The following is a 26,392-nucleotide window of genomic DNA, read 5'->3' as shown; positions in this document are numbered from 1 at the left end:
CACTTGTGTAAGTGAATGCGCCGGCGCGCGCGTGTAACCGCGACGAAGCGCGAGCCACGCCACCAACACAGAGGGGTTCCCCTTTCCAACAGTGCGCACAGAGCACAGAGGCTGACAGAGGCTTTTTATGTGTGAAAACTCGGACAACAAACAACGAGGAAGTACCGCAGGGGACCGACTGAACACCTAAACTCACTCTGAACTTTCTGAAAGTGAAATTACCAGATTTGGAAGATTAAAGAGATCCGTCTTTGCGCCTCTCCTCGTGCGCTCTCACGACGGATTCAGCTCTCCAATGCCCAAAGAGTGCAGGAGAAAGACCTCCAAAGACTTCGGACTCTCTGGGACTGGAATAAACGACGGGGCCCGTACAGAGAGGAGAACAGCCGGAGTGAAAGCATCCCAAATCTGCGATGATCTCATTCAGAAAGCCGCTCAAATCGCCCCGTCGTCCGCAACCGGAGCGCCGACTGTGATGGATGCGCGCCGGGTACCGCAGGTCACCATCACCCCGGAGGGAGGCGGCTCCTCCCGGGAGATGCAGCAGGAGGATTGGGATGATGCTGTGGACGGTACCCTGCGCAGGAAACTGTCCAACTCCTCCATCTCCTCCACGGGCTCCTCTGCTGTGGAGTCCGAGGATGATTTACTGAGCGACAACGAGAGCAAAAGCAAAGGCATCATCACTTTGGAGCATCTGGTGGACACTGGAGAGGTGAGTGAACTGCACGGGGATGAAGATCCAGTGAAGAGGGCCATTAAAGTGGTTCCCTTGTTTGAGGTTTCATGAGTCAGAGGCAGGTTTACCAGCAAATTATGCCACTTATGTTTCTGTTACACAGTGCATGAAACAATCTGTTGCCTCCCTGTATGAATTACTGTTATATATTATATGACTAAACCAACTACAGCAAAGATTTGCCTGCATGAGGCATCCTAGGACAAGTTTAAATCCTTCAATGCCATGTGCACAAACACAGTGACGCTACAATGCTCACACAAATATGTTTAAAAGAAAATCACACATGTAAAAATGAGAATAAAAGACAAAAAACACTACAGAGGTTATAATGTAGGAATACAATATAATGTATTTGAAATAAAGTGATATAAATAGGTGTACAGTAAGTTGTCTCTGAGGCTGGTGGTGCAGCACCGGATGTTTACTGACAAAAACCTTTCAAATTACCCTCTGTGACCTCATGTGTATCTTTTCTAATCTGCACCCTCTATAATTATCCAGTTACAGTAAAGACCTGATGTTTTGCAAACAAGAAATGGTGAAGCAGAGCCGCACATAAACAGCAGCCAGCAAACTACTTCCTCACAGAGGACCACTGGGATCTGTGCCCGCAGAGAGCAGCTGATAACAGCGTTAGCATTTGTTCTGTTTGGCTGATCTTGAGTCCATGAAATGTTTAAGAAGTGAGTTCTGCAGAAATCTGTCACTTGTACCTTTGCAGAAGTTATTTCTGTATCTGTTCTGGTTTGGAGATCTGGGAAATGTCAGTTGTCAGATGCAGCGGTCAGCCGCACTACTTTCCTCTTGCTGTTACAGATCATGTGAAAAGGAAGATTAAACAAGCTCGAGATCGCTGCCAGAGAGCGCAGGATAATCTCTGAGGAAATTCGATTGTCCCCATTGAAATCACATTATCTTCCCTTATGTTTAATGACTTATCAGAGCCTCTCACATCACTGTAATGATCCCAGGCGCTGCGAGAACTTAAACCAACACGAAGACGCTGCTGAAAGCTTGATAACCTTTATAGTGTTGCAAAGTGACACATCATGTTTACTGTGAAGTATCTTAAAGGCCATGCTGTACACATCGATAAAACCGCAGGTTGATGATTCAGTGGCTCAAAAACAGTCACACAAGTGGATAACTTGTTAATAATAATGCATCTGTTGCATGTTAAATGTCAGATCATGTTTTGGAACGTATGTAAGCCCTGACCTTTATCACTGTGCCTCCCTCCTTCTGCACACAGACTGGTGTTGAGGGATCGGCCTTTAGTTCAATAGACGCTTAGGGTGGAAATTTGTTTGACATTCTTGGCTGATAAAGCTTTGTAGCTGACAAGTCTCGCTCTTATGAGCACGCCTGCATGCAAATAATGCAGTTTAAGATCTTCGAGAAGCTCAAACTCTGATTTAGATTCGAGCAGGACAATGTGTATTTTTGCAGCTTTGGCTCAATCACTGTCCCTTCGTGTGATTCGTTGGGAAGTGTGACCGTCGTGAGTCACGTCCTGGTTTCTGCACAGCATAATCTGCTTTGTGTCTACACTATCACCACATTAGACTCAGACTTTCAATGTGTGTGTGTGTGTTTTTATGGTGCCACCACTTCTCATCGCCTTCTCCATACAAGGCCTGGAGCTGTCACTTTCCTTTAAACAGACTGAATACACATTGTCTGTTAAGCCTCTGAATGTGTGCGAGAGACAGTGTACAGTAACATTCTTCAATCAAGTGAGGCTCAACGTGAAGTCTTTCCCAAATAAAAGTCCATTCTACCTCTTTAGAGGCTCTTAAAGGCATCACAGCGCAGAATGGAAACATACTGGTTGTGTTGTCTCTGAATATAGTCACACTTATGCATCTGCCCCTTCAGCCCACACATCAGCCCACGCACACACTCACACACACACAGCACACACTAACATGTCATTGTGTAATGATGTGTTTCTGTGGTCAGTAATGTAAGCCTTGGCCTTTGACATTTAACAAATAACCACTTCAGGAAGTCAAAAACACCGTCTATCAGTCGTCAGCTTTTTCCAGTTCAGTGTGTGTGTGTACAGATGAATTCCTAAAAGTGAGCAGCAAAGTGTTTTTTAATGGAAACGCAGCAGAGTAGAGAACAGACAGACAAACAGGCTCATCATTACAGGATTCACTCGTTCATCTTGCAGCAGTTCACATCCCATTAGCACTTGCAGATGACAATACAGCGCGACATGGAAGGCATGAGTGATAATGATGGTTGGTTGAGTGAGTCACGTCGTCTGATTGTTGTTCTCCTCGGTGAAATGAATTGTTGGAAAATGGTGAAGCTCGCCGTCGGTGTGTTTGCTGTGTTGCTAACGACTGCTCTGACTGTTCAGATCAGCAGTGGTGTGTCAGTTAGTTGCACACACAACAGTCCTGGTCTGACAGAGCAGAAGGCGAGTGTGTAAAGGGCTGGAAAAAGCAAACATGAGGCTAATCCTAGAAACAGGCTCCTTTACATTTGGGAGAGTAAATAAAACATCTTTGTTTTAAGCCGTGGCGGACAGTAACAGTTTACATTTACTCAAGTTATGTACCTAAATGTATATGTAATATTTCTTCATTGAAAGGTCTAAAAATGACCTCAACAGTATTATACATTTTCTTGAGTTGTGTACTGACACTATCTCAAATGTTTCCAACAATCTTCCAACCGTCTCATTTAGTCGCCTGTCAATGGCATCATATCCCCTTTACCCCCTCTAGTTGCTCTAACTTAACTAACTCTAACTAAGGAGTGTGAGGAAAGAATCATACAATGTGACAGAATAATACCCAGTAATGGTACTACAGCATTTTCTCTGCCACACAGCATCATTTTAAAATGAATTTAAAGCCATTTTCAGCAGAGACCTAATTTACTGATATTGATCTAGCTCACTCTGACAATTACTATGTCACCAAACATGCTAGTTACCAAACTAATGCATGTGGTAACATTCTAATATTATCAGTGGCGATCTTAGGGGTGGTGGTGGGTGGGTGACAATGTCCATGGTGGTTGTGCTGCCACCTCATAGTAGTGTTACAATACATTATTCCGTATTGATATATCGATTCAACGATCAACGTTCCAATATCATCGATGCAACGTGAAAGCATTGATGCGGAACATCTGCCTTAGGACACTCCTTTATTTTGAAATTCCCATGGCATGTCTATGCCTTGTGTCGTGCAGACGATGGCAAGCAGCCAAGAAAGTATGAGCGTATTTTCTGATATCGTCTCATATCGATCACAGACCCCTGAATTACATCGAATTGAAATCGTATCATGGCAGACTATTAGAACTAGATATCAGCAAATATAGTATTGTTGCCCAAACAATTGATATAATATTGTATCATGATGAAACTCGTGATTTACACCCCTTACACCTAACATATGTACACATAGTTAGCTGACTATCCTAACTAATTGTATCCAGCTGTCATCAGTCGCTAGAAAGGGCCCCACTTTTGTGGTTTTTGGAGCAACAATGGAGCACTGTAGAGTGCCGTTTTGGGGGTTTATAGATGTCATTACAGAGTGTGCCAATAACGTGGCCATCAGTGGCTCCTTTTCCCAAGTTATTTTGTGGCGCCCAAAACATTTGCCTGGTGTGCGTCTCCTGACAGTGTGTCCCTGGACGTTACAGCAATGTTCAACACGCTCATGAAGCTTTTAGCATGATTGTTTTGACCACAGATAGCAGTACTAGGCTACCCCATGACTGAATTCACCTTGTGGCCTGCTGCTGGTTTTTAAATGGCCCGTGACCAATTTTTAGAAATAAACTAGAATATGGCGTGAGCATATTTCTAATAAATTGTAAGCACATTGCACAGCCTAGTTTAAACACAATTTTACTGTCATCTTCAACAACTAGCCTACTGCTAGCAAGCCCTGCCGATGCACTTCTTCACTCGCTTCACCGACAATGATTGATTACCAGTCAATAAGAGCATTTACCTCAGTAAACATGGCGACTGACCTGAAAAGATGGAAGATATAGACATTTTTGTAATATGTGGGCACACTAATAAACTACTGCAATGTCAAATGTTGAACTTTTTAGTAGTGTTGTGTAGAATTTTCTACAGCAAATGGGCTTTCATGATATAGAAACAGTGTTTGAAGCAGTGATTGATGATAACATTTAGCCTACTACTGTTTGGCCCATGACTCCTTATAGTTTTCTGTACATAGTCCACGATGAAGAAAGTCTGGCTAACCCTGCATTAGCTACAGTGGCTGTATGGGTGGTAGACTCATGCTAATGCTAATGGAAAGTTAGCAAGTTAATGCTAAGTCAGCTAACGTTAGCAGCCATTTCATTAGAATGAAATAACGTAGCGTGACTAAGTGTTGGCTGATGTGAATAAAAGTGAACGTGGTTTCTGCCTGAGTCACGTCAGATAGATTTTCATCTGCAAAGGTGGTTTTTTAAACAATAAAGACGACTCCCATGATCCCACGCTAATTGACAACCTCTTCAAAGTCTATCTTTTGTTGTTGTTTTGATTGAGAGGACCCTAGCAACAAATTATTGCTGTGAGTTTAAGTAAAATTTTGAGGTACTTGTACTTTATTTGGGTATTTCTAGTCTCCAACATTTTTTACTTGTGCATCAGCAGCAGAATTGAATACTGTACTGTACGTTTTACTCCTAAACATTTATCCAGCAGGTGCAGTTACTTTTAAAATTAGGATTATGCATAAAAACATAATAAGTTTACACATTTATAAGGATTAAATCTGTTTTCCGACCTCTTTTTCTTGTAATGCCTCATAAAAAACTGTTTATTTTAAGGCTCCATGTCAAATTTCAGCTGTCAATGAGTTGTTAGCAGTTCAGTTTCTTCTCTGTTATTCAGGCAGCTTTTGATGCAGTGTGCAAACCTTTTATTTCAACTTCTAAGAGAGTGAAACCAGCATTATTCTGAGTGTTATCAGTACAAACTCTTGTGGTTTCTGTCATCAAGGCCGGCCGGGACAGCGTGGTGCGAATAACACGTTAACAGCTTCAATGTCAGACTGTGTGTCAAACATAAATATTAGCGATAGAGCTGCAGGGTCGTCGTGTTTACATCAAAACTCGCATCTAAGTTTCCATTCCCTGGCAGTCTGAGGATAACACATTACACCTCATGAATCCAGACCTCTTCAGTACAGTCACAGCCTTGCAGCTTTAAAACACATGCTCACCTTCACAATGCGATATTATCAGTAAACAAGAAGCACTATGGTAAGTCAAGCATATCACCTGACATTTAAGAGACTTGGCTGGCTGCATGCAGGGCTTTGCGTTTCACTAACTCAAGAGTCCCTGTTTCATTTCCTGTTTTCAATCAGAACACACAGAATAAAATGACCTCTCCAGAGCATAAAAACAGGATCCAACGGCATGTACTAGTTTTCCTCTGCAGCGCCGGGGAATTTGTTTATTCAGTGTATTTTCCTTGTAATTAAATTTGAGATGACTGGATGGAAACGCGAAAAAAACCTCTTGGTGTTTAAGTTTATTTGAGATATGGTCAGTTTTCTAGGAGGGAATGAAACAAGCAGTTCTCCACAAGTGTGAAACACCACCGTGTCTCTGTGAAATTCGCAAGCTGTTGCTGTGTTTTCTTTGTGTGAGTGCGCACGCTTGTGTGTGTGTGTGTGTGTGTGTGTGTGTGTGTGTGCGTGCATAGTGAGAGACAGAGAAAGAGAAAGCGAGGGAGGCATGAAGAGTCCTTAAACAAACAACCATGAAAAACTTACCACCTCTGCCAAGAAAAATTAATTCACCCGTCAGTCATCTTTTTTCTTCTTTGTTCAGGATTCAGTGCACACTTTGATTTGCAAACGCTCGTGTGACACTAAAAAATTCAGACATTGCTAACAAGCGAGTGGGAGCTGAGAGGCCAGCAGCGAGGGCAGTGTCACCCTCCGATATTTGGTGTTCACTTTCCCCTTGAGATACAGCCATTTGACCAAAGATGACAAATTATTCATCCAGTGTGACGTTCTAAATCCTCCTTGAATATAAAGCAGAAAATGTCTTAAGCTGTAAGCTGATATTAGATAGTAGATTTTCCTCTGTCACCACACCAAGCTGGAGGTGCTGAATAAGAGATGTTGAGTACGATATAAGGTTCCACAGATATGGCATTTAGCTGACCTAGATTGGAGGTTTCACACAGTGGAAAACCAAAAGCTTGGCATCAGATTTACTGAGTTGACTCGCTTATTCGATCAGATTTCCATTCAGACAGCGTAGGTCAGACTTCTTCCTGTTCTCAGATTATTTGTGGGAACAAGGGCACACAGACAGACAGACAGACACAAAAACTTGACTCAGTGCTTGTTTTCTTGCATGTCTTCTACAGAGTAAGCCATGGTGGAAGTTGAAGACGATCGTCCACTGGCCCTTCAGCGCTACACAGAGGAGAAAACTGAACTGGGTTCAGCTGGCCGGGCATAAAGGTATGACCTGTTCAGATCATTGTTGTGTCTGTGTGCTCGGTCAGGCACTCTCACCTCACTGAAAGGCACTGAAACACTACTGTCATGGATGACTGACGTTAGATCTGTTGCTTTCTTTAACGCCGTCTCCATGCAACACAAACAAACAATAAATTCAAGAGCATTACAGCTACAGTTGGTAACTTTTAGAAAAATAATTTAGCGTTATATTTGCTGAAACTGTCACTGTATACTGGCAGATAATCTGTGATAAAAATCATGTTCCTCCCCTCATAGAGCTGCCATTAGCATTTGCAAGAATCCACCATACATGAACAAAAACAGCCAATCAGAGCTGAGGAGTCTCTAATGCTGTTTGGGGCGGCTGTGGCTCAGTAGCTAGAGCGGGTCATCCAAAAATTGGTAGATTGGCAGTTCGATCCCTGACTCTACAGTCAGAATACTGAACCCTAAATCGCTTCTAATGGCTGTTCTGTCAGTGTGTAAGTGAGTGGCAACATGTATGGTAGCCTCTGCCACCAGTGTGTGAATGGGTGAATGTGACATGTAGTGTAAAAAGCGCTTTGAGTGGTTGGAAGACTGGAAAGGTGCGATACAAATGCAGTCCATTTACTGTGAGCAAAAGGCTACAGGTCATTTTCAATGGAAGCTGGTGACATGAAGCTACAAACAATGGCGGAGGTGTGGGGTGGCAGGGGGTGGCTGTGGACACCTCACGCTGAATCCTGGCCACCCTATTGGCCACCCTGGCCTGACCCCAACCACCACATCACAGCCGGTGGGCGGAACCTTTCCTGCACTACCGGACACTTTAGATGCGTGCACATCCTTCGTTTTGGATATTTGGCGTGAAGGTGCGACCAGACAAAGACGGTACTGCCGTTAAACAAAAAGAAGAGAAGACAAAGACGGTGGAAAACATGGGATTATTTGCCATATTTATTCGTGTTTGTTTTCCTCGTCTCTCTCCACCAAAGAGACTGGACGACAAGAGCGTTCACTGCCGTGCATCCTCTGGCAGCCAGGTGAGTTGGTTCATTAGCGTAATGAACGGAGGGAAAGCTCTTGTCATCGAGTGTCTTTGTCTCTGTGGGGGAGGCAGGGCTATGGGCTACACACACACACACAGACACACACAGTGCGATCTTCGTGAGGGGGAGACGAGGCAAGGGAGTGGAGCGCGGAGTTGAGCGTAAGAGAAAGACAGGGAACTTGTTCCTAAACCAAATGCCACGGCTCCGGTGTGGGAGTGTTTTGGATTTAAACCAAATGACAGAGGGGAGCCCAGTAATTTGGACGAGCTGGTGTGCCGGGTTTGTTCTAAAAAACATCTCAACAAAAAGAGCTAATACGACCAAATTAACTGCACACCTGAGAGTGAGAGACTGACAGTCTATTTCTTTGTATTTATTTATTTCGATATTTTTACGTGTTATTTCGGATATTTAAATTTTATTTTTTGCAGTCGTAAATATTCTTGTTAGATAAATGTGTATTTCTCTTTAAAAGGGTGTACTTGCATCATTATGCATTTATTATCATTATATAAGTTTAAAAAATGGACTAAAAACAGCAAAATTACAACAATAATAAAAATGGTCTTAAAAGCACAATATTACGCAATATTATCGCTTATCGCAATAATTTCTGATGCAATTAATCGCCCAGCAAAATTTGTTATCATGACAGGCCTATCATAATAACAATAGTCAAGTAGTTGAAACTAGCTCCACCTCCAGCAGCTACAACAGTAACATGCTGCTCTAACACTGATGCTTCAGTATTAATAATCTAATGATGTCATATATAATAATAACAGTCAGAGGAACCAAACACTACTTTTACTGCAATACTTTAACTACATTTTTCTCTCTCAGAAATGGTTCTTATGATGTGTTGTCTGACCACATCAGAAATCAAATGTGTTTATCATTCTGAACAGCTTCAAGGTGGAGTGAATGTAAACATAATTAGGCAATAAACATCAAAACACAACATTAGATGTCATATTTGGGTTTATATTCAACTAAGGTAGGCATTGTGTGATCCATGTATTTTTTTTTTTTTTTTTACTGTAACTGAAACACAACGCGGGAGCGGGATGGGACAGGAGTCATTCTTGTGGGATTGGGACGGGACGGGATTTTTTTTTTTTTTCGTTTTCATGGGATTGGGATGGGATGGGATTATTTTTGTGGGAGTGGGATGGGGCAGGACTGAAAATCCTGTGCTACATTTGTATAGTGTAAGCATCTTTGTTACTTTACTTGCAGGCATAAGAAAAAAAAGTTAGATACACTGAATATTATTTGATCTTTTCCACCATTACCTGTATTCCAAATATTGTGGAGGTGTGTGGTTTAGGTGCCCTAAATACCCCTATATTTTCTAGTGAGACATTGCCACCCCAAAATGATCACATAACCATCCTGGCCACCCCACAGAAAATTTTCTGGCTCCGCCACTGGCTACAAACTGATCTCCAACACTTGCACACATGTGTGACGCACTACAAATCAAAGCTGAGCTGACCTCAACTTTTCTAGTGCTCCAATGACATGGTGAAGCTTCAACCAATCGTATGTAGTTGTTTCTAGCTGTGCTGTGCTATGGTGTTATTTAGCTAAGTTAGCTTATGCTACCTTTATGTGCAAAGTGGGGCGGCAGAATATGATGTTAAGATAGCGCTCGGACATTGATCATAAGCAAACTTTAGATGACATTCAGTTGAGTTGCTTCACGAAAAGTAGCAGACACACACAAGCCCATGACGATGTTACTAGCTTAACAAAAGCTTAAGCAACACATCAACAGCAACTCAGCGTTAATATAGCTGGTTACACTGTTACTCAGCAGCACTGCTAATTTATGAATCAAGATTCTGTCACTGCATTGCCTATTTCTCACCTTAAGTGTTCTTAGAAACATATTTTAGTGTACTGTTTAGTTGTAAAATGAGAATGTTTGTGATCCAGCCGCCGTGTTGGGAATATTTGAGTCAAAACTAAGCCCCACCTACAGTGCAGTAACAGAATCTTGATTCATATTTGATCATTGCTGCCTAGTTTACGTGCAGTGATTGACAGCTGAGTTAGAGACTCCTCGGCTCTGATTGGTTGTTTTCATTCAGCCACGGTGGATTGATGCAAATGCCATCAGAAAAACCAGGAGGAGGCAGAGGAACATGATCTTTCTCACAGATCATCTGCCTCATGTACTACTGTCAGGATACAGTGACACTCATCACAAAGTTACCTACTGCTTTAACTTGCGCAAGCTTCATGTCACTAGAAATTAAAATAATTTCTATCACACAGGCACAGTACAGGACGGTCTAACAAAATCAGGGCATGTTTCTTTAAATGTCTACACATTTTCTTATCTGTCCTGTTTGTGAATGCCTGAAATCCAAAGCTTTGTCTCATCTCAGGTAACTTCAAAGCAGCAGATGAGGGAAACATCCTGAAGAAGTTCTCAGAAAACGAGATGCGGTGCTTTGAGAAGCTGAGGGATGATGCACTACTCCCATTTGTGCCCGGTTACCACGGCACCGTGGAGAAAGACGGAGAGTCTTTCCTTCATATGACTGACCTGCTGGCGAGCTTTGAACTTCCCAATGTCATGGACTGCAAGATGGGAGTGAGGTAAGGGAGTAAGATATTTATTTATCACTCAGAATAGATATTCAGACATTTATTGATCTTTTTTTTTTAACTACTTTTTATTTTCAACAAGTTAAACCCAGTCTCACAGTGCAGTCAGTATGTTCACAGACACAGCCCAGGCATAAATGTCTTGCAAAAGAATCTGTGGAGCTTGAGATCTTACAAACCTTAACATAACAGTGAACTAAAAGTGTACAAAGTAAACAGGGAACAAGAAGTGAACTATAAATTAATACTAAAAATGCCTAATGGGAAGTCAAAGTGTCCAGTAGATCACATCATTTAAAAAGGTATGAAATAACAGGTGCCCCTTTAGTTTGAATTATATTAGTTTTAAACTGCAGTCTAGCAGTCATACTTTCCATACAGAAAACATCCTTAATATTTTTCCCTCTATCGTGTTACTGTGGGGGGCTGCGGCCTTAACCAGGAAATTGTGATCATCTTCCTCGCAATTCTCAGTAATGATGGTAGTGTGCATAATAAGACAGGTTCTGAGGGTAATTCTACATCCAAACAGGTGTGGACTTGACTTGACAAAATCAAAAAGGACTTTCAACTCGACTTGGACTTTAACACCATTGACCTGTGACCTCACTTGGACTTTAGCCGTTTGACTTGAAAATACTTGATGGCTTTCTTCAAACCTAAAGATTAAAAAGTATGTTATTTAAAAAGTGTACCACAAATCAGTTCATGTCCCTTCATTTCCTGAACCAACAGGTTCCACCAGTCAACACTTAATTCCCCAGATCCACTTTGTTTGAACCAGTCCAACAACATCCAGTCAAGTTGCAGGAGAGAACCATGAAGAACTAATGTTACGTTACTGAGCGTCAGTTGGAAAAAGATACCAAAGATGATTTAGTCTGCATACAAAAACTATGCCATGGTCAACAAAAAATGAAAGGAAAGTCCAAAAATGTGTTGAAAATTACAGATGAGACGCAACAACTTCTAATAAATTTACAAATAAGTACAAATTTTAAAAAGCATTCACAACTTGAGTAAATTGAATAGATTATTACTCTGTTGTTAAAATGGAATAACATTTGAAATTACAAGTTTAGGACTCAGGACTCATAGTTTAGGACTCAGGACTCATAGTTTAGGACTCTGGACTCATAGTTTAGGACTCAGGACTCATAGTTTAGGGCTCAGGACTCATAGTTTAGGACTCAGGACTCATAGTTTCGGACTCAGGACTCATAGTTTAGAACTCAAGACTCATAGTTTAGGACTCAGGACTCATAGTTTAGAACTCAAGACCCATAGTGTAGGACTCAGGACTCATAGTTTAGGACTCAGGACTCATAGTTTAGAACTCAAGACTCATAGTTTAGGACTCAGGACTCAAAGTTTAGGCCTCAGAGTTTAGCAATCAGGACTTGCACCTCTTATTTCTGCTATACTTATTTGAAATGCTGTCAGATCATTTCCTTGTTTATCCATGTATTTAACGCTCCTGTTCTGTTGAAGAGGATTAATGAGACGTGTGAAGCCTGGAGACAGTACATGCCGCCTAAAGGGTTTTTTGCTCTACAAGGGAACACCTGTTATAACTGCAGGCTATATGCTTGGCTTCCTGCCACAGCGGGCGGGGTGCCTCACTGCATCATGTGCGCACACACACACACACACACACACACACACATTCATATAGTATATGCATGAATGTGCACATGAATGTATACATACAAATGTTCGTGCAGGTCTCTGAGAACTTTGTTTCTGGGCCAACATACAAATGTGCAATCCACACACACACACACACACACACACACACATTCATATAGTATATGCATGAATGCGCACATGAATGTATACATACAAATGTTCGTGCAGGTCTCTGAGAACTTTGTTTCCGGGCCAACATACAAATGTGCAATCCACACACACACACACACACACACACACACACACACACACACACACACACACACTTGAACAAAACATTTATTGCTTACTAAGTGTCTGTGCGTGTCTTAATTTGTCAGGCTACACACACACACACACACACACACACACTCAGGGTGTCCCTGGAGACTCCCCTTTGTCAAAAACACTCACAACCACAAAGTTGCAAAACCGCTAACTTGCACTAACGCTAACACACACTCAGACTTTCACACAGTTGAGCGCTGGAGTCTCCTCTCAGCTTCCCTCTTCTGCACAGAGGAAGTGTGGCTCACAAACTGAAACTGAAATTCACATCTGTTTGCACGTAACTGTCTCCTACGAACACCACACTTGTGAGTGTGCTGCTGTGCTGTTCACCAGCAGACTTTAATACTCCTACAGCTGAGCGGTACAGAAATGACTGGTCACCTGTTCTGCACGAGTGAACACCGTTAAAGAGGAGCTCTGAGAAGAGGCCTCTGATATGAAACTTCCCTTCTAAGTAAATAATGTATCTTGCATCTTAATAACTAAGGGTGTGAATGCAGGACAAACCCTGAAAGTAAATAACCATTGCTATTTACCTACATGCTGAGATCATGTTTAAAATTGCAAGGAGTCTGTAAACATGCAGCACCTGAAGGCCTCATTCCTCCTGCTGTTTCAGGACATACCTGGAGGAGGAGCTTGTTCGGGCGCGGGAGCGGCCCAAGCCGAGGGAAGACCTGTACAAGAAAATGGTGGAGGTGGACAGCGAAGGGCCGACTCCCCAGGAGCATTCCCAACGAGGGGTCACCAAGCCTCGCTACATGCAGTGGAGGGAGACCATGAGCTCCACCCACACCCTGGGCTTCAGGATAGAAGGGATCAAGGTAGACAGAGCAAAGTCCGCCCATAAAACATGGTTGGAAATGTGGTAAAAATGCCAATACAACTATATGACAAGATATCAAGGTATCACCGGGATGCTTAACAACCCATGCTTTGATAGAGATCACACTCCAACCTTGACAGACAGAAACCTCATGGTGACAGACAGAAACTTCACATCACAGCACAAACATTTTCCATGAACAAAATCGAGAATGTTTTTGAAGCAAACACTGATTAATTCCACTGATATGCCACAACATAACTCTCACCTTAGTTTAACCACCACTGCCAACTCTAATAAGTTTGCACTTAAGACGTTTACACAAATCTGTGTTAGAAACTGTGGCAGCAGGGCGCCAGTGGCTTAGTGGTAGAGCAGGCGCCCCATGTACAAGGCTGTTGCTGCCCGGGTTCGACTCCAGCCTGTGGCCCTTTGCTGCATGTCACTCCCTCTCTCTCTCCCCCCTTCACGCTTGTCTGTCCTATACATTAAAGGCTAAAAAGCCCCAAAAAAATATCTTTAAAAAGAAACTGTGGCAGCTACACCACTGGACTCACCGTGAGAGGAGCTGCAGGCGATTTCAGTGAGGTATCTCCCGAGGACCCGCTGCTTTCATCCAGCCAGGCATTTGTGTGAGGTCTCTCTCGAAGGCCAGATGCTGCGTATGAACCGACTGTGGTCTGGAGGCTGAAGTCGTGGTCCACTGACAGTCACTCCGGATCACCTCCAGCCTCAGGCTTCATACTAGCTTAGCTCTCTTTCGTGATTTCGTCCCCTCATCCTCCTACAACTTGATTTTCTCTTGAATCCAAGCTGGACATATCTTTATTTTTGCCAGTTTAATTTCTTTTTACACTAAGTCATTCTTTTACGTCCATGATCACCAGCTATACGTTACTATTTGCTAATGTTTACTCCCAGAATTCTTTGTGTGGTTGCAGTTCTGTGCAAGATTTGATAGTTGACTGTCTTGCTCCTAAATTAGGCTGCTAAATCCACAATTAATTCATACCCCAAAATAGTTTTTATATAATCTATAGGCAAGAAAAGAAAGAAGTCCTGCATGCTGTCCTTTTGCTCATAATAAATCCCACCATGTGATGTGCCCTCTGACTGGCTAAATGCATACAGCCTGTGGGACTGATTGCCTGACAGCTCCTGGTTCCTGATTGGCCTCACCTGAGGAGGTGTTGGCTTTATGTCTAGAACAGTATTTGTCACTAATGCCTATCATAATCTAGGGGACTTTAAAAAGACTTTTAAAAGTGATGATGAAGATGTGACTTTTTTGGTTTCACACTATAAGATCTGGCAAAGACTAGGGATTCTGCAGGGTTACTATCTGAAAACTACAACCAGATACTTTTCAAAACATTCCCATCCTGCTTTCAGTGGAGAATAAGGCATATTAACAGTTCCTTTCGTGTCTGCAAAAACACACAACTGTAGAAACATGAGATAAAAGGTGTGGTATGCCCTCATTACCCTAAACCACATGTTTTTCTGCTGTTGTTAAGTTGCCCCATTTTGGTCATCTATATTTGAAACTCTGCCACAGATGTACGGTCGTAATATACCACCGAAACCTGTAGCTGCTGTGTTTGGAGTGGCTCCAGAAGTCCATTTCAAGCAGCAAATCAAACTCCATGGCTTTTGCGTCCCTTCTGGCCGACCATGGAAGGACAGGGCTCCACCTTCACATGCCCGTTGAGTCATAGAGGTGATGGCACACCTAAAGCTAGAAGAGCTGAGATATCACCGTCAAGGCTCTATTAAAAATACTCCAAGGCGTAGCAGCCCTTCCTGGACGACATTAACAACCTTCCATGTGCCAGGTGGACTGAGTAAGGCGTTCAACCCCACAGACATACATTACAGTTTTGATTATGTTGCCTCAACTCACTACCAGCCTCTGTTGGTTAGCTGCGCTGTAAGGCTGAGGGAATGAGAGGGGAACCATTCAAAAATTAAGATTTCTCACTAAAATAAGTGCTGGTTGGTGGATCAGATATACGCCGAATTAAACACCAACTCTTGTTCACTCCACGAGTTTCTCCTCCTTTTCCACAGTCCAAGAGAACCGAGACTTGTTCATGTTCTTGCCTCCCCGGAGTCCCCTCCATGTTTACGGTCTACCCGGTTTTCTACTTCCTGTTTGGCGCTGTAGAGAGTGTATATTTTTTTGGCCATTTGCATGAGACAAGACTAAAAACTTATGACAAAATTTAACGTTTGATTTTGTCAGAGCGTCAAGACGTAAAAAGTACTGACTTTAGACAGCTCAGACAGACCAGGGGTGTCCAGACTTTTTTGAATGGGGGGCAGGTAAAACAACGTGAAAACACCTGGGGGCCAACTGATTCTCGCATCAGAAGTTTCATGTCTGTCTACAACGTAGTGTATGATAGTCCTATCATTGTGAGGTCTAGGGTAAAAATGCCAGGTGATCTTGCTCGATTAACCATTATCGTGTAAAGGACCACATATGGAATATTTTGAAAGTCAAGCTGAGGGCCGATTAAAATTGGTCTGTGGGCCACAATTGGCCTCCGGGCCAGACTTTGGACATGCCTGCCTTACACCAAACGATAGAGATCATGGGAGTGTGCACCAACTCAGGTAAAACTCTCATGACATTGCGACAGTGGAATTTAGTGTAAGGCCAGTGTCGTGTCGACAACGATTTCTCTGTCCATAACTTTTTGGTCTTACCTGTAGCTGAACCAAACCCTTCCCCTAACTACTGAGAGGGGTGCCATGCAATAACAGGAGGGAAATACTGTTCGACCGGGTAACAGTCCTTTGATAGAACACCTGCATTGGTTGTACCTGATGGTCCGAGACCCTAAGGAGCCACAAACACGACTCCAAAGAAGTGCTTATGCTACTTCGTGTCTGCTGGATGTGTAAATAGACAAGTGTTTGCTAACACATTCCCTATGTCATCTTTATCAGGTGATGTTTTGCTTCTGCTGCCTCCGATTGTCCAAAAATAACTGAATTAAATTAGATTATTGCAAAAGAATGCACACAAATTCTGTCCAATCACAGGTCAATAGTCATGTTATCGTGTAATATTTCCTCTCTTTCAGAAATGTGACGGTACGTGTCGGACTGACTTCAAGAAAACCAGATCGAAGCAGGATGTCATCCAGGTGTTCAAGGACTTTGTCGAAGGGAACGTCAGCATCATAGTACGTGACAATCACTTCACCTCTGCACACAAACAGTATACGTTGTGTGTTCATGCATGTAAGGACAAGCACAAAACATACTTTACCGTGCATGTACTGCACACAAGGCGGTGTTGTAGGTATGACCTAAAAGACGTCGTCAGCTACAAAGCCGGCGGCTGAGTAAGCTCTCACATCCTTGTCCAGTGTTTGGACACATATAAATGATTTTGTATGTTCAGTCTTTACATTTAAAACAGGCTGGGGACAGTCTGATGAAATAAAACAACTTTGAAGTGTTTGATCTGCACAGAGCAAATATTCACTGCAAATAATGCTGTTTGACTTTTTTATTACTGCGGGAGGTTCCCAAACAGACGCTGTGTCAACACCCTTTAATGTTATTACTGTAGCTGCTAATTTACAGATTCAGATTAAAATATATCTGATGTTAAATCATTGGGCTTCAGGTAGTGTTTGGATTTTATGATACATCTGTTACTGTTTTTTTCTTGAAACGCAGAAGTCCTACCTGAGCAGACTGACGGAGATCCGGCAGGCCCTGAAGATGTCCGAGTTCTTCAAGCAGCACGAGGTGACGAGTGATCGTAACACGTTACAGGAAAAACAAACATACAGCGCTGTAAAATAGTGTTGCAACAGCAGGAACTTCATCTGAAAGTCTACCTGAGGGGTTGAACACTGTTTTTCTAAAAGATATTCTTGAATTTACTAAGAACACGTTGGCCAACGATTTTTTTGTTTGTTTGTTTTTTTAATATTTTTATTGGCACTTTTTGCCACTTTTTTAAATTAAATTAAAGACCAATTTCACAATAATCCAACTTGGAGAAGAAAAAAAAAACTTGCTGCTCTGTGCATCCTGGCTGGAAGCAAAATATGAGCGTTGATGGTTCAACTATCCTGATTTCTGTAACATTAATGTGAGAGGTATTCTGTAAATAACTTAACAAAAAATAGATTTTAACAAAAAAATTTTTTAGATTTTACCTGGCAACATCAGTAAAAGCAATAAATAAAATTGTACTTTCAGTGTCATATAATTTTTAAGATTGATTTAAGACATTTTAAAACTGACCTTATTTTTAGATAAAATAATTCAATGCCTTCGTAGGACTTTTAAAGGATTAATGGGAACACTGCTTTTGTATACAGTTCAGCAACACAACAATGATAAAAAGAAAAACATACACGCAAAAACAGGTGGGCTTATCTCATAGTGATGGGCTACAAAGACAGAAGAAGATACAAGACAGGCTGATAAATGTGACATTGTGTTATCTGTTATATTGTGAGTTACATTTAGGAAGATGGGAGGTTAAATTGTAGCTCTAATTGAATCCATAAATGGTTTCCAGATTATCTTAAAATTATGAAAGGAGCCACCTAAAGTGACTCAATTTCTCAAATTTGAGATGTTGCATCACCTCCCTGAGCCAGTGCGTCCAGCTCGGAGGACGTCCAAAAATTACTTGTAGCTATTTAAACTGTTTATCCTTTGAGCTGTTCCGACTCTGTTTGCTCACTAACCAGTTTGACAAATTCGAACTTTTGTCACCCATCTGTGTCCTGAGACCTGAGTCTATGTCAGTAGGACATGAGTATAAAAAAAACTGAGCATCGTCTTTAAACAGGAAGTAGATTCTGAAGATGTCCTCATGTGGGCACAGTGGACTTATTTATAACAGTCTAGTCACCAGTGTCTTATAAAGTGTACAACTGTTAATTTTGGTGCCTGAACATGGCTGTGCAAAAACAAAAGTGCAAACGGTGCAACACATATAAAAGCCTTGTGATTTATGTCTTGTAAGAAATGTCCTTTTTGTCTGTAGGAATAGTCTGTAACACCTAATGGGCCTGTGTGAAACACTGTGATAATACAATACTAAAGTCTAAATGTCCTCAAACGAGTACTTTCTAATTATCAGAGTCTTAGCCAGCTTAGTTACTGTTGCTAAAATGTGTCAAATGTGTATACCATATCAAACTAGAAACATTATTAAGCATAAATGAACAAGTCTTAATGATATAATTCGATCAGGTTTTGTGCCGTGATCAGCTGTTGAATGATTTGGCCGCCATCTTGTTTTTACACTGACCAGTTTATTGTGCTTTATCTCAAATAAGGACAACTGGTCTGAGTTAAGCAGAATAAAGCACGAGTTGCAGCAAACCCAAAGTGTGATGTCCTTAAATAAGGTCGCAGGGATGTAGGCATGATTGGATGAAGCAGAGGAAGGAAAAGCAAACGCTCATTGGAAACCCTTCTTGTTTCCGTAGGTCATTGGCAGCTCTCTCCTCTTTATCCACGACCACACGAGCAACGCACAGGTCTGGATCATTGACTTTGGCAAGACCACAGCGCTACCAGAGGGCCAGACATTAAAACATGACATTCCCTGGCAGGAAGGCAACCGAGAAGACGGATACCTGTGGGGGCTGGAGAACCTCATTCACACTCTGGAATCTGTGAGCGATGAAGGGACGAGCGGAGAAACGTTTTGCTCTGTGACCAAAGAAAACAGCCAAACTACAGAAACAGATGGTCAGTGACCTTTGACCTGTAGGTGGGTGAGAGGAAGTCAAACTATTTTTAATGGACACCACAGAGAGAGCCTGAGGGGGGTTTCAGATATGTTGTTTTGGGTGCTGGATGATGATAAATGTTGAAAAGATTGCAGAGATGCGACAATAAAGAACATTTCAAAGATGAGCCTTATAAACGCCACTGACAGAAAATACTCGCTGGACACTGAGCAGAGAGGAGCAGAGGATTTGTCACTAGTTACTGAACGGTTGAGCAAATGAATTGACACTAATTCAACTTCCTGCAAAATGAACAGAAGTGAAAGTGTATGGATTCTGCATTTCAGTTTCAGGGACAGGGTGTTACGCATGACGGAAATGCTCATGAAACACGAATCAAAACAAAGTGAGCAATTACAAGTCCTCAGTTCTCCTTGTTACCATGTTACCCTCAGCCCTGATGTTACATCTCTGCCCAGCTGCCAGGAGAAAGTGTTGGCAATGTACGTTCATGCAAACCAAGATATATTACATTTGTAGGTTTTATGCGTATCATATTGATGTGGGTGGATTATGAGACAATGGGCCTCTGGGCACAGATATGCAAAGGGCCCCACCACCTACCCTAAACAGGAAACACAGACTTTGTGTCTTTTTGAAGTTGTTACGTGTCTTTTTGTGTCTCTTTGTGGTCATTCTGAGTCTTCTTCTGGTTGTTTTGTCTTTTTGTAGTTGTTTGGGCTCTTTGAGGTAATATGGTGTCTTAATGATGTAATTTTGTGTCTTTTTTAGTCATTTTTTGTCTCTTTGTGGTTGTTTTGTCCATTTCTGTAGTTATTTTGTGTTTCTTTGCATCTCTTTTTGTGCTCATTTTGAGTCTCTTCTTGGTCAGTATGTGTTAAATTGAGTGACATTTTGCAAGTGAAGGTCACAGGGCCCCGGTATGGTACCTTTGGAACCAAAAGTAGCCCTTCAGACCTAGACCCTAGCGTTTCCACCGTTAACAGTACTCTTAAATGTGGGCGAGGTTGTTGTCACTCACTGCTCCATCCAGCACTCACTGTATTTCCTTATAGATGGAAGTCTGCACCTCCTTTATCGTCCACAGAACGAGGTTGGACGTCAGCATATTCAGAACAAACTACAACCAGCTGCAGTGAGACTCTCTCTCTCCATGGGATATTTAAAAATAGTAGGTTTGTGCATTTAGTCCTTCTCAGGCAAGCTCAGCTGGCCGGAGCCCACAGGAACAACGCTCTACGATGCTTTTTTTTCTCCAAGTGAGGATTAGAATATATGTAGTTCACATAATTTGGTTGAAATGAATATATATATTTAAAACGTTTGAAGATCCACTCATTACTAAAAGTCTGTGTCAACTAATGGAATGGTCAAAGTTTTCATATTGAAATTTAAGGTGTGTTGATTGATTCCCGTCGTCAACTCATGCATTGAGTAACATTACCAGAAAAGGTTCCACCTTAAAAGTCGCCGGCAGTCGGCCCAGTGAATTAAGTTAATTTTTCTCAGACTACAGCGGCTGTAAGGAGAGCAAAACATCCTTTATTTTTATAGTTATAGTTTACTAATGTAAAACTTGCCATGGTATGAACAGTGGTCACAAAACCAGCCAAAACTCAACCCTGAGCAAAGTGACCGTTTACTATTGACCAATGCATGCAGTGTTCACAGCTCCACCTTTTAGTACCAGATCTGTGTGCTAGGTACCCCAACAGAGGGGGGGACCAAAAATGGGGATCCATTGGAACCATCCACAACATTTCACAGTGGAAACGGAAAAAAAGCGCACCAAAATGAACTATACCGTACCGTACTTCTGGGCGGAAACGGGGCTCTTGTGATTGTTCTGTCTTTTTGTAGATGTTTGGGTTCTTAGAGGCAATTTTGTGTATTTTTTGGGCCATTTTGTTTTTGCTTTGTAGTCATTTTGTGTATCCTTGTAGTTGTTTTTTGTCTCTTTGTAGTAATTTTCTGTCTCTTTGTGGTTGTTTTGGTCTTTATGTGCTCATTTTGAGTCTCTTCTTGGTCGGTGTGTGTAAATTTGAGTAACATTTTGCAAGTGAAGACACTTTGGGCCCCTGGGCCTGGGTCCAGTAGGCCTGTTTAGTAATCCATTCATACATATCAATGGCATTTGACCAAGGTGAGATGGCTGCCAAGCTGCAGACCACTGTTTGAGACCGACAAACAACAAAACTGATTGTTTTTAGAGACACTGTGACACTTCCAGACGTGATTGTGCCACCAAAACCACATTTTAAGCCCAAACATGACCACACATTAATTAACTGCAAGGCTATTGAAATGTAAACAAACTCGTGGTTTGCAGAAACATACAATGCCAACATTTCCTCTGGCAACCGGGCGTCACATCTGTAAGTGTTATATTAAAGGAGAGATTCTGTGCAGTATGAAACTCACAGTCATATGACTACAACACATAACACACTGTCAATATGTTACTGCATACTGTGTAATGATCAGAGTGCATTACCTGTGTCACTGTTCTGACAAACTCTTGTTTATTGTATATCAATTTATATTTCTTTCACTGATTTTATTCCTGTAATCAAACTTGTAATTATTTTCATTTCTTTGTCACAGCACATTTCTTGGTTTTTGGTCAGAGATGTGCAAATGAGTGAAACTGTATATGGAATTAAAAAGGGCAAATACTGTTATTTTTTTAAACAGTAAAAACACTATTGTGGTATCTTAATAATGGGTTAGAGTTCAGGCTGTGTAACTGATCAAACTCACACAAATACGATCAATATATGTGGATTTATTTGGGGCATGGGTAGGTTAGATCAAAGTGTGAAGGACAGTATATTGCATAGAATGTCTTTGCATTTTTGGTTGAGGCGTAAACACCCTCAGCTACATAAAGAAAACAAGAAACGTTTTAATGAGTGTGAAATAAAATACACCAGGCCGTAAAAAATATACATTGTGAGCAAGACGAGGATGATTGTTTTTCTTTCTCTGTGAAATAAATCCCACAGTAAATGACACTAATCTGTCGCTAAAAATCTTTAGAAAACGACATGAGCCGTTTGGTGAAACAGCTTCTCTAAAATATGTTGAGCAACCAAGACGACACTCACTAACATCCGCAGGCCTGAGCATTAAAACAAAATGTCATTCAGCACACTAAAAATAAACTATCAGCATGTTCAGGCTCAAAATAACAACACACATCAAATACAACTACTGAATCGATTAAATAAGAATAAACTGAAAACATAAATACTGAATAAACATTTGAACTGTATGAACTGAGATACCTGCAGCAGCATGTTTGGTATATCAAAGCTGAATACCTCCCCCTGCTGAGTAAACATGGGTACTACCGGCACCACATCAGCAGATGCAGCGCGGTGGTATTTAATGGCAGTGATCGACTACAAATACAGATCCAACAGTAACATAAATTAATACAAGTAAATGATAAAACAGCTACATATGCTATGGGTTAGTCCAGTGTACGAGATGAGTACAAAAATATCATTTTTTTTTTTTTACATCTGCATGGTTATCAAATTCATCACGCTTACACATCAATGAGACCTCCTGCAGTTGAAGTAAATATTTGGGAAACGAGGGAAGGTAGTAGTCAAAAATAATCAAGATCTATGTGGTTTGGCAAAAAAATATCTCAGCACAAACTCCACGCATTTAAAGAACATACAGGAAGTGATTTTCACAAGGAGTCGGTGATCACCTCAAACTATTTAACACCTTAAGGGAATCGTTTCTTGCAGAGTTGGATGGGAAAATCGATACCACTCTCACGTCTGTACAGTGAATCTGAAGCTACTTCCAGCAGTCAGTTAGCTTAGCTTAGCATAAAGACTGGAAACAGTGGGAAGTAGTTAGCCTGGCTCTGTCCACAGGTAAATCACACAGTTATCTGCCTGCTTGCACCTGTAAACACATTGTATCTTTTTTTTCTTTAACCGCACAAAAACTCAATTAATAAACTGGGAATAACTTGAAGGGTAACTTTGGTATTTTTCAACCTTGACCCTATTTTCTCATATTTTTATGTCTAATTGTTGAATGAGAACAATTTTTGAAATTGTTCTACTATTGAGCGTCAGTTTATGTCCACTGAAAGTGCTTGTTTTTGCTGCTGACAGGCCCAGTTTATTTTAAGTGTCTGACATCATTATGGAGAAGGGTCCCTAGAGATAGACTTTTTCGTTAAATATTAACATTCTCTGTATTTAACCAGGAATAGATCCGAAATTGTCGTCGCCAAACTCACTAGACTTCAGTTAAATAAACAACAAGTCATTTCAGCGTGTACAGAGCAGCATGTTTTCACATCTGACTGATTTATTTAAGGGCGAATTTCAATCAAACCAGAGCTGGCGACTGTTGGAATAGTGGGAGGATTAACCAGGACAGCTTTTGTGAGTTTTATTTAGTGACTGTCAACTTTGAATAAAGTGTGTTTTACAGAGATAAAATGACTGTTTATTTAAATGTAGTCCGGAGCGTCTGATGTCAGCGATTTCGGGGCTGTTTCTGCTTAAAAAGAATTTTACTTTCAACATACAGGTTGACCTTTGGAGGGATGCTTTCCATAATGTTGTCAGGCACTTAAAATACCAATCTGGACCTGTCAGTGGCAAAAACAAGCACTTTTAGTGGACGTAAATTGATGGAGCGGTTATATCACAGCCTGTTTCGCGGTTGCTTGCTGCAGCAATCTCTCAATACTACACCCATTCCGAAAATGAATGTTCCCATTAGTCACTTGGACAGAAAAAAAGGGGAAAAGAGGGTTCAAGGTTAAAAAAATACCAAAGTTATCCTTTCCGTTTCCAGGAAACCAGATGTAACTCTGCCAGGCTGTCTGTAAGCACCAGACCGAAACCAGCAGCTTAAATTAGGAAGGGGTCAGAGTCACTGACCAGGAATCAGTGGACGGCAAGAGAAAGCTTCACTACTTGTTATCACAAGACCAAAATCCCACACTTAACTAAACCATAGAAATAGAATGAGAGTCGTCTAAATGAGCTACAGCATGTCCATGATCAACTGAGCAAACTCCACCTGCTGGGGAAGTGATGGAAACACATGTATACTTTTTGTTGAGACAAATCAAAGACGTGTTATTGCAGTATGTTAGGTGTTTGTGTTTTCACATTACTTAGGGTGAAAGCAAATCAGAATCACAGATGTGTATCATGTTGTACTGTAAGTTCCTAAAGTATGTACAGGTATACAATTATAAATGAAATTGTTTTAGTAACATCTGAAATTAAAAATTACAAAAAAAGAAAGGTAAAAAAAGAAATGGATAAAATGCTTGGAGATTCTCTTGGGGCTCAGTATTTTTTGGTTTGTTATGGTCGTACTGTACACGGAATACTACAAACTCCAGCTACACTATAATGCAACATAAAGAACTACCAAAGCTTTTATGAAAGAACAAAAACAAATCGGTAGAAAAGGAGTCCAGCTACAGCAGTAACTTATGACAGCCGTCACCAGCAGTGTGGACCTTGAGAGAGTGCTGGGCTGCGTGTCGTCCAGTGTTTCAGCTTCAGTGTTTCAGCTACCATCGACCAGAGGCCCAGGAAAGAGCTTTGAGTCCAGCGTTGGCTCTCTGTATCACAGTGCAGAGGAGTGTTTGTGTTTTCCAGCATTCCAGGAGCTAAGATAATTTGATGTTATGGCTCTCGGACTGGTGGAGCCCTCACGGTCATGTTTTTTGTTCCAGAAGTTCTCATGTTGTGAGAAAAGGAGCTCCGGGTGACGTTTCACATCACTCCAAATCCCTGTTACAGTAAGCCGTTTCTTAGATTGGGGTAACGCTGAGATCCTCAGACAGAGAAAAGCCTGAGTCTCGGTCACGTGTGGGTTTCTCAGCTTTGGTGTGTCTCCTCACGTCTTCGTGTCCGTAGCTGGCGTGGCGCTTCAGCAGCAGCTTTGGCATACAAGATGAGGAGGTATGGAGGCCTAACACCAGTCCCAGGCTGGTCCCTGAGGAGACACTGGGAGCAGAGCTGGTGTTTGTGATGGCTTCTGGGGCTTTGGGTATAACCAAGGGCAGGCTCTCCGCCTCGTAGCTTTGCTCATCGTAGGCATAGTTGACATTGCCACAGGGGAAGCTCTGGAGCTTAGCCAGGTCTATACCAGCTTTTGTGCCACCACTTGTTGCGGTCTTGTGGGAGGACGTGCTCTGGGCAGCTTGAGCCTGACACGACGGGGATGAGGTTGAGGAAGTGCAGAGGCTGGAAGGGCTGAGGTGAGTGCTGGTGGCGCTGTCGCACCCAGCCTGGTTGCTGTCTGAGGCTGTGTTGCAGGTCTGAGGAGCCTGTGTGTTGGAAGTGGAAGAAGCGGAGCTTGAGAGCGGCATGGATTGAGTGTGAGCGAGTGTTTTCTTCCCTCGGAAGTTTTCCAAAACCCAAGAACCGTATGTGGGGTTCCACAGGTTCTTTGTCTTGTTCTTCAGCTTCTGGCTCCCTGAGGAGGAGCTGTTTCTGGAGCACGGCCGGTGATGAGGAGGCTCAGGGTGGAGCCAGTGGCCCCCTGCTGACAAACCAGGAGCGGGAACAGGCTCGGCCCAGGACGGCTCCAGAGCCTCGCGGCATGATGTCACTTCGTGGTGGACAGGCTGGGTCCTCTGGAGGAGGAGGCGAGGTTTGGTAGGCTGTGGGGGAAGAGGAGTCGGACCCAGGCCCAGAGAGGAGAGACCCAGCTGGGGGGAGGAAGCCTGGGAGACAGCATGGGACACCAGGAGTGGAGTGAGGCTGGTGGAGGTGTGGTCAGAGGGACGGATTATTGTTCCGCCATCGTCCTCTGAGGAGGGGGCGTATTCTACAGGTAGGGGTGTGTTGATCACATCTGGGTCCTGATGGAGAGCAGTGAAGCCGAAAAGTTATTAAAAACAGAATGAAGAAAATAAACATCACGTTTACTTCACACTGAGGTCATTTTAATGTATGTACAGACAGGTGTGATGTGGAGCA

The 26,392-nt window shown here is 42.1% G+C and overlaps 2 protein-coding genes across 2 annotated transcripts in view; one reads left to right on the top strand and one right to left on the bottom strand.

The window, feature by feature from the left end:
- itpka (inositol-trisphosphate 3-kinase A) lies at positions 1–22,352 on the top strand. The gene is made up of 7 exons (XM_050061613.1): positions 1–715; positions 7,131–7,227; positions 10,658–10,871; positions 13,459–13,663; positions 16,758–16,859; positions 17,362–17,433; positions 19,140–22,352. The coding sequence occupies exons 1-7, from the start codon at positions 296–298 to the stop codon at positions 19,410–19,412; spliced, it is 1,383 nt and encodes a 460-aa protein (XP_049917570.1). The 5' UTR covers positions 1–295; the 3' UTR covers positions 19,413–22,352.
- Positions 20,756–26,392, bottom strand: part of ltk (leukocyte receptor tyrosine kinase) — an 86,236-nt gene continuing 80,599 nt past the window's right edge. The window contains exon 29 of the mRNA XM_050061612.1: positions 20,756–26,274. Coding sequence (XP_049917569.1) covers positions 25,219–26,274 — 1,056 coding nt within the window. The 3' untranslated portion in view covers positions 20,756–25,218. The remainder of the gene's footprint in view (positions 26,275–26,392) is intronic.

This window comes from Epinephelus moara, chromosome 14 (genome assembly GCF_006386435.1).
Source record: "Epinephelus moara isolate mb chromosome 14, YSFRI_EMoa_1.0, whole genome shotgun sequence".
Classification (NCBI taxonomy): Eukaryota; Metazoa; Chordata; class Actinopteri; order Perciformes; family Serranidae; genus Epinephelus; species Epinephelus moara.
The sequence above is the reverse complement of the archived record's forward strand: the minus strand, read 5'-3'. Positions and strand labels throughout refer to the sequence as shown.